Source organism: Tasmannia lanceolata, unplaced genomic scaffold, assembly GCF_043159265.1.
Source record: "Tasmannia lanceolata isolate RefF3 unplaced genomic scaffold, GAP_Taslan_0.1 ptg000005l, whole genome shotgun sequence".
Lineage (NCBI taxonomy): Eukaryota > Viridiplantae > Streptophyta > Magnoliopsida > Canellales > Winteraceae > Tasmannia > Tasmannia lanceolata.
The window spans coordinates 9,164,191-9,177,049 of record NW_027518682.1 but is presented as its reverse complement, the minus strand read 5'-3'; the positions used below and the strand labels follow the sequence as shown (position 1 = coordinate 9,177,049).

The 12,859-nt window shown below is 40.9% G+C and overlaps 1 protein-coding gene across 3 annotated transcripts in view; it reads right to left on the bottom strand.

Moving 5' to 3' along the window:
- The window catches only part of LOC143877385 (uncharacterized), a 50,942-nt gene that overhangs the window by 19,877 nt on the left and 18,206 nt on the right, over positions 1-12,859 (bottom strand). For all 3 annotated transcript variants that reach the window (XM_077379394.1, XM_077379393.1, XM_077379395.1), the window contains 2 exons: positions 11,356-12,636; positions 10,920-11,247 (listed from right to left, as the gene is read on the bottom strand). In XM_077379394.1, the coding sequence (XP_077235509.1) occupies positions 10,920-11,247; positions 11,356-12,636 (1,609 nt within the window). The remainder of the gene's footprint in view (positions 1-10,919; positions 11,248-11,355; positions 12,637-12,859) is intronic.

Below are 12,859 nucleotides of genomic sequence, written 5' to 3'. Positions count from 1 at the left end.
CAAACCCCGATCAACCTCCAAAATCCGACCCAAACCCTCTGAAACCCATTTTCATCTCTGCCCCGACCTCCATTTTCTTCCCGGTGGATTTTGCCGAGATCCGGTGAGAAAAAATTAACCACCTCTGCCCGTACCACTAAACCCCTTTCTAATTTCATCTAACCCACTTGGTTTCTCCTCCATTTTCAGCCACCACAACCTATCCCCTGTTTCTGCGCTCAATCCAACCCATTTCATTTTCACCATTTCCAAACCCACCATCAAACCCCATTTTTTCGGCCATTCCCCTGCTAACCCATTTTCTTCTCCTTCTCTAACTATTCTCACCTCCATCTTCATCATCGTCCTCATCTCCAGCCTGCCCCCACCGACCATCATCTTTTTCTTCTTCATCACAGCCACCGGCATCACTTGCTTCTTCATCAGCCACCTTCTCTTCCACGGCAGCCAATAAACCCATTTTGAATTCCCCATCATCAGCCCCTTTGATTTCAACCTTCTACAGACCCATTTTCACAAACCCTCAGCCACCATCTTCAAATCTGAGATTCTCGACCCCCCCCTTTACGGCAACATTCACGGAAATCCGGGTATCCCTGTACCATATCCGAACCTCCATCACTGTCACAAGATTCGATCTGAACCGACTCTGCAATTTCGATGACTTAGTGATTTCTGATCATTTTTCAGCGAGCATTTCCGTCAACAATTCCGGTAGCAATTTCAGCAGGTAATGCTCTGTTTCAGCTCATCATATTTGTAATTTTTGTTTGAAAATCTATTGAAAATGGGCGGTTGAGTTATGGATGCTTATTTGATGTAGGGAATCAGATGGTTACTCTACTCCATATCTTGGGTATGAGTACCATTTGATTTCACAGGAGACCCCTGTCGAGGGTTCAGCTTAATTGTTTTGTGGTTCTGAAGTTTTATTCTTGGAAATTATAATACATTGATTCATGGTTGCTTATCTTGTTTTCTGCTGTGGTGGCATTGCTTCTGGCTTTAAATTTAATTTGACTTTTGAATGCAAAATAACAATCTTATTTTCTGGGATAAACGGATGGTGGAGGGATGTATGCTTAACTGATGTAGGAAATCAGGTTATTACTCTACTCCATGTCATGGGTATGAGTACTATCTGATTTCACAGGAGACCCCATGTCGAGGGTTTGTTTGTGTGTATCACTTGATGTTTGTTTCTTTACCCTATGTTGTGGGTATTACTGGAAGGATTTGTTTTCAATTATTTCTGGAGCATCTGTAGATTCCTGGAGTTTTGACATTTTCATATATTTCCTGAACCCTGCTTTGGTTGAGTTAACCCTTGGTTTCTATTTTTTGATTTGAAAATAGCATGTGTTAAGTAGATGATGTCTCCGGCATGACTGGTTTTGTTATTCTAGAAGATGGAGCGGGCTATGATGAGGTTACTTGGAGCCCTCCTTTGGCTTTCTCTTTCCTTCCCTGTCGAGGCTTCTCTCAATTTTAAGATTTTTCCTTAGATCTCAGGGTTCCTATATTTTTCATCAATTTTGAGAATTTTCCTCTTGGGGTTCTGGCGGTGACGGAATGTTTCTTGAGCCAACCCCTTGCCCTTCCTATCATTTTTCCTATCTTAAGGTCTTCACAGGGTTTGAAGGGTTTCCTTTCTTTTCGGGATTGTTCTTTGCGCATTCCTTTGGATCATTTTCGAGTTTCGGGATTTCATCGATTTTGGGAACACTTCTCTTGGGTTTGGCTATGACGGAATGTTTCTTGAGCCAACCTCTTCCCTTCCTGCCTTAGAGTTTTCGCAGGTTAAGGGATTCTCTCCTCTTAGAATGTTTAGCCAGTTAGGACCCTTCCTTAGTGGCTGATTGTTTAGTAGTTCTTATTATAAGGTTTTTGTCTGGCTCTTTTGTTTAGTAGGCCTACCCAACCTTTTGGATTTCTTTTAACCTTTTTTTTAAAAAAAGAAAAAAGAACCCTTCTCTGGGCAATGATAAGGCTACTTGGAGCCCGTCTTTATGTTTTGTGGCTCACCGCTTCGCACTTGGATCTGCACAAGTTGATGTCCCCCGTATGCACTGAAATTTTTACTAATTGGGATTATCATAATCTTTTGATATTTCTAATACTCTTCTTATCTTAAGCATTGAGTTAGGTTGTGAAGACAATAATGAATGGACTGTTCAGGTGAGATTATCTTGAAGCTTATCATATTTGTTTAATTTTATTTAAATAAATTGTTTTAGGAAAGAAGGAGATCAGATAACTACTCTATTCGATATTATCGACATGAGTACTGTCTGATTTCAAGGCGGGATTAGAAATATTATCTTGTGTATTATGATATCAGATGATTACTTTAGCATCATCTGATTTCATCCCCATATTGGGGTGGTGTTTGTGGTTGGGCATAGAAGTGTTTGATATTGTTTTTGCTTTATTAGGCTATCCAGCGGCTGGTCTGGACTAATTTATGTTGTTTATCATTTTATGATTGCTTAGGTTGTGTATTTTTTAATTGAGAATTCTTCTTTGCTTAACACTTGATTTATTTTTATAATAATTGAATGGAAATCTGAGTTTACTTGATAACCTTTTTCTTCACTTTGATTAGAGACTAACTCAGTCTTGTTAGAGCTTTGCTTGCTTGGGATCTTGGATCGTTTTCTCTCTTCTTGGGACGCTTCTCTACGTGTTGTGGTTCGTCTCTTTGAGACGCTAGTTGCTTGTTCGGGGTTTCCCCTTTTGATTTAGGGCTTTGCCCTAGTTTGTGGTACTACTTGCGTGTTCCCTTTAAGATTGAAAACATTTAAAGGTTTAGAGCGTTGGAAAAGCTTTAAAATCCAAAAACATTAGAAATTTAAAACTCAAAAACATTTGAAAACTTTAAAAATATCAAAAACATTTGAAAAACATAAAAAACCTTTAAAAATCTAAAGTGTTGAGTGTTTCTTTTAGAAGCGTATTAGGCGAGTTCGATTTTCGAACTACGTTGGCTTGATCCTCTTCCACGAGGTACGTAGTGCAGCTTGAGATTCTTATCTCAGGTTCAGCCAAACTTTGTAAATAAATGCTTTAACCCTTTTTCTTCAAAACCTTGTTTTCAACAAGATCTTCCTCTAGAGTTAGGAGTTTGTCCTAGATAGAGAGTTTTAGAGTTAGGAGTTTGTCTTTTATTTGTTGTGTGCTTGTTTGTGTTGTTTTAGAGTTAGGAGTTTGTCTTTTGTTGTGTGCTTGTTGTGTGTCTGTGTTAGAGTTAGGAGTTTGTCCTAGCTAGGAGCGCCTCCGTCCGGTCAGTTGGCGATTCACATCGCCGACTGCTGACTAGGTCTAAGATGCGTTAGTGATCCCATTGTTTTCCTTAGGTAGGAACCACTTGCATTAGCTTAGGGCTAACCTGCATTTAGCTAGGACATATAGGGTGTCTTAAAATCTACAATCCATTTGAAATTTAAATAATCGCGCAAGAAGCTTTAAGAACTAGTCCGGTCTTTTAGATCGAGTCTAAGATAGAGGTCTAGGTGTCTTAGGCATCCTAGTTTAGAATAGGTTCGAAGAACTACGTTGCCTTGATTCTCGTGGAGGCGGGGATACGTAGGCTTCTTTGGATGAACATCAGACCATCCGAGGACTCGGGCTAAATCGTTTTAGAGTCTTAGGATTTGTGGTGTTGTTATATTGTATATTTTGTTGTGTTTTCTTACTTTCTTGTGCAGACCCTATACCTGTAGCTATAGCATGCATGTGTTTGTCCACCAGAACTTAGACACCAGTTAGGTATGTCACTCATAACCTAGCAATATTTAGGTGGCACCTCTTTCATTTATTTTTTGTGTGCTTATTATTTCTATTCTCAGGAAATGCATGCTTAGATAGACGACTCCTGAGGATTATTCCCATTTCACATGATTTTTGCCCAAAACTCTTCGAGGTTAATAATAAATGGCATAAGAGACCAAGTGTTCGCACTCGGGCGAATTTGGGGCGCTCTTCGGACCTTCTCCATTCGTCATCAGGCACGGACCTTTTGTATCTCTGGTTATCCATTGCAAACAGAGCATTTGTTTTGGTTCCATGGCGCATCCATGGATGACGACTCTGAGTTATTTTTCAGATACATCTTGGTTTCGAGCTCTGGCTCCGGATCAGGATGTATCTCTTTCTTTTTATATCGCCACTCATGCTATGCTGCGAGGGTGGCATCCGTTTCGAGAGTTCCTTGGCAGAGCTCTCCTTCACATTGTGGAGATCTTAGAGGATCGCAGGAGGGATCACGCGTCCCTCGGCACCGTCCTCGGATCGGGGTCCACAGTAAGTTTGGGATTAAACCCACAACCTCAAATTTTAAATATATTTATTGAGTAACAGTAACAAGTAACAAACAAGCCACAAGATGAACACCAAGATTTTACGTGGTTCAGCCAAGCCTTCTCCACGGGTGAGAAACACGATCTTCCACTATGAGAAAAACAAAATACAATGATTACAATGGATTAATCACAAACCCGCAACCCTTTCCTTGCTTCTCAAACCCAAGACCGTACCCAAGAGTAACCCGAGATAAACCCACAAGAGAAAACCCAAGAAAAAGAACCACAAGAGAAAGCTCCAAAGGAATCCAAGAAAAAACCCACGTCCTTCTTCTCCTTCTGTAACGACCTAGATTTGGGGCAAATTTTTAGATATGATTTTTTTTTTCAGAAATCCGAATCGCTACCCCAAAAAGGGAAACAACAAAAAAATTATATTCCATTAACAGAATGTCTATTACATGATTTATTTCAACCCCAAAAGAAATCCTATGGTGCTCTCTCCCATCCCATGTGCCACCTAGATTTGCTCATCGACGAAGGCTCCTTCACCTTCCTCACCTACACCTTCCTCACGTACAAGGTCTGGAAAATAATCTAAGTTAATAGCAAGGTCATGTGACTGACTCAAGCAATAAGAGTGACAAAAATGTAAATTTGCATTATAGTAGTAGTTCTTATGGTATTCACATGATAAGAAGGAAACAACAAAAATCTCAAGATTAATGATCAGTATATGGAATACCGTGAAATATGTGAGAGTATCAACTGATAACTAAATATGACGACAACACGTAACAAGTAAAAGAGACACAAGGATAAAGATACTATCAATAAATCATCTTTTATAAAGATATGAAAGTCCCATCTAATGTATCATATGTATATACTCGGTGAACACCATCACAAACCGGAGTCTGTGGCTATCTAAAACCATATACATATACAGACATCTCATACCTTAATATGAGGCAACAAAGGTTCCCGCGTATATAGCATATGTCCTAAAAATAAAAATCCTAAGTAGGGACTTCTAACCATAGATTTTATTAACAGTTCAAGGATACATGTTCTAGGATATGAGAATAGTCATATGAAACAAAACTATAATAACAAAATCATTAATGTAATCATTATTACAAGAGTCAATCATCACTTGCCTTATAGTTTGAGTGTAGAATGAGACGTGAAGCTCTATGTACCAATCGGAAAGGAAATCGAAGACGAAAACCCAAAACGACGAAAAACACCAATTCTTCTTCTCCTTTTCTTCTCTTTTCCTTTTCTTTTCTTCTTTTTTTTTTCTTCTCTCTCTCTCTTGGTGTACACATGTAGGGTTGCAAAAGCCCATGTTTTAGATTTTTAATAGCTAATGAGTTTTGTGCTTAAAGTGGGTTTCCCAATTAGATTTAATGTTAAAAGTTAGTTTCCTCTTCCACAATTAGCAAGAGTCCATCTTTATTAACTCCCTAAGGGTGTACTTATCAAATTTAACAACTAAACTAAAGATTTAAATAGAAATAAAAATCTAAAACTTGCCTAATAAGACAAAACTCGTAACTATGCCTAACCCTAACAGAAAAAGGTCATAACTTGCTCAAATCATGTCTGAATCGCTAAATCTTGGATCTATTAGATAGGTATTCGAAATACCCATCTACCGGGACCAAAATCATGTCGAACGGACAATATTTGATGCCCTAAAAATTAGTTACACTAAAAAAAACGAAAATACACTGTTGTGATTTTTGGTCTGGAGATCTACTTATGTCACACCCCGACCTCACTGTGTAGATATTGTCCGGTTCTGGGTCATCTACCCTCCCCGGTTTTGTTTTCCAGCAGCACTAACCGTGCTCGACTCACTCCGCGGGGCCCGCCCCTTGGAGATGCTGAAAACATGTCTCCGTAGGGAGAGGAGAAATTCACATATATAGCCCAGTAACTTTTCCTCCCTTTCCGATGTGGGATCTTTCAATCCACCCCTCTTAGGGCCCACCGTCCTTGCTGGCACACCGTACTGGATGGGAGGTCCCCTTTTGATACCATTATGTCACGCCCCGACCCCACTGTGTAGATATTGTCCGGTTCTGGGTCATCTACCCTCCCCAGATTTGTTTTCCACCAGCACTAACCGTGCTCGACCCACTCCGCGGGGCCCACCCCTTGGAGATGCTGAAAACGTGTCTACGTAGGGAGAGGAGAAATTCACATATATAACCCAGTAACTTTTCCTCCCTTTTCGATGTGGGATCTCTCTCTCTCTCTCTCTCTCTCTCTCTCTCTCTCTCTCTCGCACGTTCTCACTTTTCCAAGAGAGAATGCCAACTCTTTTTATATCTTAGGCTTTTAGAAAGCCTAAAATAACCCTTTTCCAATTTGGGTTTTGCCTTCCCACCCAAGCAACTACGGTGGGTGGGAAATAAGGCAACTTTCCAACAATCTCCAACTTGGCTTATTTCCCAGCCACCTGCAGATTTTCCGTTAATGTCGTCACCGGTCCGCTATCACCGCAAACCATCATTGGCCTTTCGAAGTACCAGCTACACACCCTCGAATCATCTTAGTTCTGACTCTTCCCGATTCGATCAACACGGCCAATGCACATGTGTAGCTGCCATGACTAACATAGCCAACCTTGGAGAGGGATCTCGATCCATCCTCACCAACGCAAGTACTGTCACCCTCTCACCATCGTCTGCAACCTGGAAACCTGTCTCTGCACCAACTGCGAAAGAGACCTTACGTGTGCGAAAACCATTATCCTGTTTCCAACAACCCATCGAGATCTTCGGAACACTAGTCACCGTGTCCCCGACCAGACGATATAATCCTCTACACTTCTCTCTTTTCATCAGAACCATACACCCACGTGTGATTTTCATGGCTCCACCTACAGCTGAAAACCTGCAACCCCTGGAGTCCAACCGGCCAAGAGATACTAGATTCTTCCATAGCTTTGGGACATAAGCCACACCACCCAAAGTACGAACCACTCCATCAAACATTTTGATCTTCACCGTTCCAACACCCATGACTTCACAAGTAGACCCGTCACCCTAGGACACTACACCCACCCTTGTCTCCTAGAACGTATCAAAATATTCCCTCCTGGAGCATACATGAACAGAGAACCCCGAATCTAAAATCCACTCATCATGAGGAGAAGTGTGATTACCTGTGGAGACTGTGAGAATGTCTCCAAACTCTTCACTATGTTCATCTGTTACCGCCACCACAATATTCGTAGCACCATTGTCCACCTGGTCAGCACGCTTTGGACAATCCCACTTGATGTGGCCATATTCCTTGCAACGGTAACATTTCACGCCCTTTCCGCCGACCCTGGATCTTGACCTGCATTTTCCTGATCCCCTGTCAGACGACATTCCTCTTTGATTCCCACCATAAACAACCAACCCATGCTCTTCACTTCCATCAAGAACAGGTTTCTTCCGCATCTCATTCGATAAGAGCGACGCCGTGACTTCCTCTAACTTTATTATATCCTTACCATGTGGAGCTGATCCACAGGCCCGTTGAACACTGTGATGTGTTCCAGAAGATCCCCGCCTTCCTGTATCTTCAGCCCGTATAATTGCCGCTTTAGATACAACAGGTTGGCCAACCTTTTTGACATGTAAAGCTTTTCCAACTTATCCCATAACTTAGGCGCATCTTCTTCTTCCATAACGTTAAACATAACGATATCAACCAGACATAGTCGAATCGTGTTGACCGCCTTCGACTCTATGTCTTCCCACTCGGCATCCGTCATCTTCTCCGGCTTCCCATCCTTTCCCTTCAACGACTTAGCCAACCCCTGTTGAACTAGGATGTCCTTCACCCTCATCTGCCATAGGGTGAAACTGCCCTTTCCGTCAAATCTATCGATGTTGAACTGAGTTGAACTTGATTTTACCGCCATCTCAAATTACTCTGCACTTCACGGTGTAGCGCTCCCCACCTCGAACGAGAATCTTTCCTGAACAATCTTTCTACCCTCAAAGATCGCTCTAACCATGATCCAACCACAACACCCACGATCACTCTACCCGGCCTCGACGACCGCTCCACTTGAGCTCTGATACCACTAATTGAGAAAATTCGAAGGACGATCTGATCCGATCGTGCACAAATTAAATGGAAAAGTAAAAGTAACAAACAAGCCACAAGATGAACACCAAGATTTTGCGTGGTTCAGCCAAGCCTACTCCACATGCAAGAAACACGATCTTCCACTATGAGAAAAACAAATTACAAGGATTACAATGGATTAATCACAACCCCACAAACCCGCAACCCTTTCCTTGCTTCTCAAACCCAAGACCGTACCCAAGAGTAACCCGAGAGAAACCCACAAGAGAAAACCCAGGAAAAAGAACCCCAAGAGAAAGCTCCAAAGGAATCGAAGAAAAAACCCACTTTCTTCTTCTTCTTCTTCTTCTCTCTCTCTCTCTCTCTCTCTTGCACGTTCTCACACTTTTTCAAGAGAGAATGCCAACTCACTTTTTATATCTTAGGCTTTTAGAAAGCCAAAAAATAACCCTTTTCCAATTTGGGTTTTGCCTTCTCACCCAAGCAACTACGGTGGGTGGGAAATAAGGCAATTTCCAACAATATTTTTTGTTATTGTAACATGAAAAAGGGTTATGATGACCATTTACCAAACTACAGCATATCATCGATCAAAAAATAAAAATGTCTATCTATTCATTTACTTATAGCAATGCCAAGTGTTTTTTTTTTTTGAGACGGTAAAATGAGAATATATTAAAAGGCGAACCGAGAAGGTTCAAAACAAATTACAGGAGGAAGAAACGAAATACAAAATCATGGCGGGTGATAATCAAACCGCTCCAGACTAGACCTAAAAACACCACCCCTTGCTAGGGAGTCAGCATCTGAATTAGCAAATCTCCTCACATGTGTAAACAATATAGACGAGTCAAGAACTATATCATCAATTTCCTCGAAAAAAGATAAAAACCGCCATGGAGGAGAAGCCGCACCCACAAGCCGGAGAACAACATTAGAGGAGTCCCCTTCCACTATCACCTTATCTAACACAGAATTATCCAAAAACTTGATCACACAATGAACTGCTCTCACTTCCGCTTCATTAGAGTCCGCCACACCAATGGGGCCCGAGAAGGCCCAGAGAACATCCCGTTTGGAATCTCTGCATAAACCCCCAATCCCTGCATCACCAGGATTGCCAAGAGATGATCCATCGAAATTCATCTTTAACATCCCATCAGGAGGAGGGAGCCAGGATTGAGTAATTTTAACTTTGCTAACCCCCTCCTTGCAAATAATCTGCCAACCTTCCCATAGATCATATGCTGAGACGAAATGAAACAGAGGAAGGCTTCTAGCCGAAGAAATGACCGCTGCAATGATCTTGATAAATATCCAGTAAGACGATTTTGCCACTCCTTCAAATACTCGGGAATTTCTTTCTTTCCAAATGAACCACCATGAAGCCAACATACACATCTTCCACAGCGTCTTACCCTTTCTTTTCCAGGGGAACCAATCCCAACTTTTAATAAAATCTGATATGGTGTTAGGGAGGGCCCATGATACCCCAAAGTAGACCTGGCAAAAGCGACCCGTGCCAGCGGGTCGACCCGACCCACCAGCAAATTTGCAGGCACGGGTCTGAGTTTTAGTGACCCGTCAAAACTAACCCGCGGGTGACCCAACCCGCAAAAACACGGGTCGGGTCGGGTCAACCCGCGGGCACCGGCGGGCACCCGGTCGTTAACTGCCCACATCTTTAGAAACCTACCCCTTTTTCGCCCGTTTCCAATGCTCTCTCTCTCACACGCAAAAAACGACAAAAAATAAATTTAAAATAAAAATAAAAATAGAATGATAAGGCAAGCGTCTTGTTCTTTCTGATCATCCCCACATCTTTCAGTCCAATCACTCAAACACAAAGATCGAAAAAGAAAAAAAATTCTATCTCTTCTTGAAAAATTTGATTCCTTTTCTTCCTCTCTATCTGTATCCGTGTCATTTTGGCCTTTTGTATTGACCTCTTTGCTTGTTTGGTTGTATGTTCTCTTCACATATTGCTTTTTCAGTAGCTACTTTTGCTGCTGAAATGGTGGTTTTGCGGTGAGAATTTCATGTGGAGAGATTTCCTTTTTGGGATATGGTGGTTTTCTTATCTGGGTTTTAAGTCTTTATTATTTTGGTAGAGGTATTTGTTCTCTTGTGTTCTTTTTTTGTTGATATGGTGGTTTTGTGGAGGACGCCGACTGCTTCTTCGTCGAAGACTATGTTTTCCAGGAGCAGTAGCAGATCATCCAAGGTTAGGTTTTCTTCATCCTGATTTCCGTTTAGATCCCACCAGATCCGGGCTAGGGTTTGATAAATCGCTTTTGAGGTGTTTTTTTTATCAGATTCTTATCAGAAATGCCGTATAGGTTTTCTTCATCCTGAACTCATTTAATTTTCAAAGGTTTTTTATCAGTGGATGAATAATGGGCAGTATGGCTCAATAGGAGTTTCTCCGCATATTACTCACTGGCAACAAAATGAAAAACAGAATCCAATGATGTAATGCAACCATAAAGAAACCAACCAATTAATACATGATAAACATACCTTTGGAAAGGCGTCGCAGTATCTCCATAACAACAGCTACCTCTACCATATTTGTCAAGCTATGCCCAACATCATCTAAGACCTCTTTTCCATCAGAAATATTTATGAATGAATAGGGACCATACATACCCCCTGGAAGATAATGTTGTTCAAAACTTTTACACTTGACAAATGGAGCATCCCAAATTTTACTGGAATAAAACTTGGAATTCGGGAAAGAACTTATGGAAGGATGCATTCTATACTGCATATCAAGAAGGTGCTTTGATTGGCCCAAAGAACTCAACCTTTGAAACAGACTTCTTCCAAAGCAAGCTTCCTCGGAAAACTAACAAAAGTGGCTCAAGAAATAGACGAATAAGAAGAAAAAGAAGCAGCATGACATATTAGCAGTTAAAATAACAAAATGTAACTAGGCGGAGAAGCGAATTTGTACCTTGCTATGGACCATCGCAGATAATTGACATTCATCACCAATGAGAATAGCATTTTGGATGCCAAGAACCTGTAGGGGAATTAAAGTCTCACATTCTTTGAGCTGAGCAGCTTCGTCGATAACCAACAGGTCAATTGGTTCTATTTCCACTGAATTTAACTTATAAGAACTGGAAGCGGTGCAGAAAATGAGGGAAGCAGTTTTTAAACAAAATTCCCTGATCAAACCTTTACTTGCCATATGGGGAATGGTTGAAGTATGTTGAAGGGATCTTAGAATAACGAGGCATTCACATCTGGTCTTGTTTAATAGAATTGATGTCGAGCACTCAACTGCCCCATCCATAACTGTATCCTCAGATGGATGAGTTGACTCATTAATTACTTCAGAATGTAAAAAGAATTCCTTAAGTTCTGCCTCAACAACATCGTCCCTTGAAATTAAATTTTCAAAAGAATCAAGCAAACCAAGCAGCACATTCATATTCTGAAAATAAGCTTTTGAAATGAAGGCTGATGTGAGATGGGTGCACAAATTACTGACACAACTTCTAAGAGGAGTTGCAATTGCTCTGAATCGCTTTTTGATGAATTCCAAAAATGTTAAGTCTTCTAAACTTTCTACGTTCTCCAAGGGTTTTTGTATCAATGTGCCTTCCATGTTTGGTTCATTCTGCAAGCCTTTTTGTGACAGTGTGTCTTTCTTGCTTGCTTCATTCTCCAAGCATTTTTTATTTTCCAAATGCATGTGGTAAATAGAAAGGCAATTTTCAAGAAAGTCGATCATAGAAAATATCATGGGCTTCCACCCAGTTAGGGGTGCAAAGCACAGAGAAAGGCAATCCACTCGATGATCCAAAAATACCTCAAGGAGATCATTGTCAACTTTCATTCTGTCCTTACTTCCAAATATGATAACATCTCCCAAGGAATAAATCGATGCATTTTTATCTGTGTCAAGCTGACGGAATTCTTTGACCAACCTCAGGAGATAAGAGGCCACTTGCAAAACTGCAACATTTGTCGGGGCACATGCAAGGGTTCTACATTTCAGTGTCAAGAGTGTACACAATAATGTACTGACAGTTTTTGTTTTTCCAGTCCCAGGTGGCCCCCAAATAAGTTTAACCGATGACCTATGATGGCATCGTATAACCGAAATAGAATTTAATACTGCAGAAATTTGGGATTCATTCATCTGGGAGGATAAATTAGCATGCAAACTTTTGGTCCAAACATCATCCACTGGTTCAGCACAACAGTGATCACAAGTTCCACCAACCTGTATCATCATAACTGTCAAACGATGGATAAATACAAAGCAACAGACAAGCTTCTAGGTAATACTGTAATAGGCTCAAGAATACATACTTCTCCTGTTTTGGATGGGGAATGCAATATTTCTAGAAAAGTACACAGAAAAAAAATCTACTTCATTGAATTCTTTTTCTTTAGGGAACTAAAGACAGAATAAAGAAATAAAAACAGTAAAAATCCACAAAGAA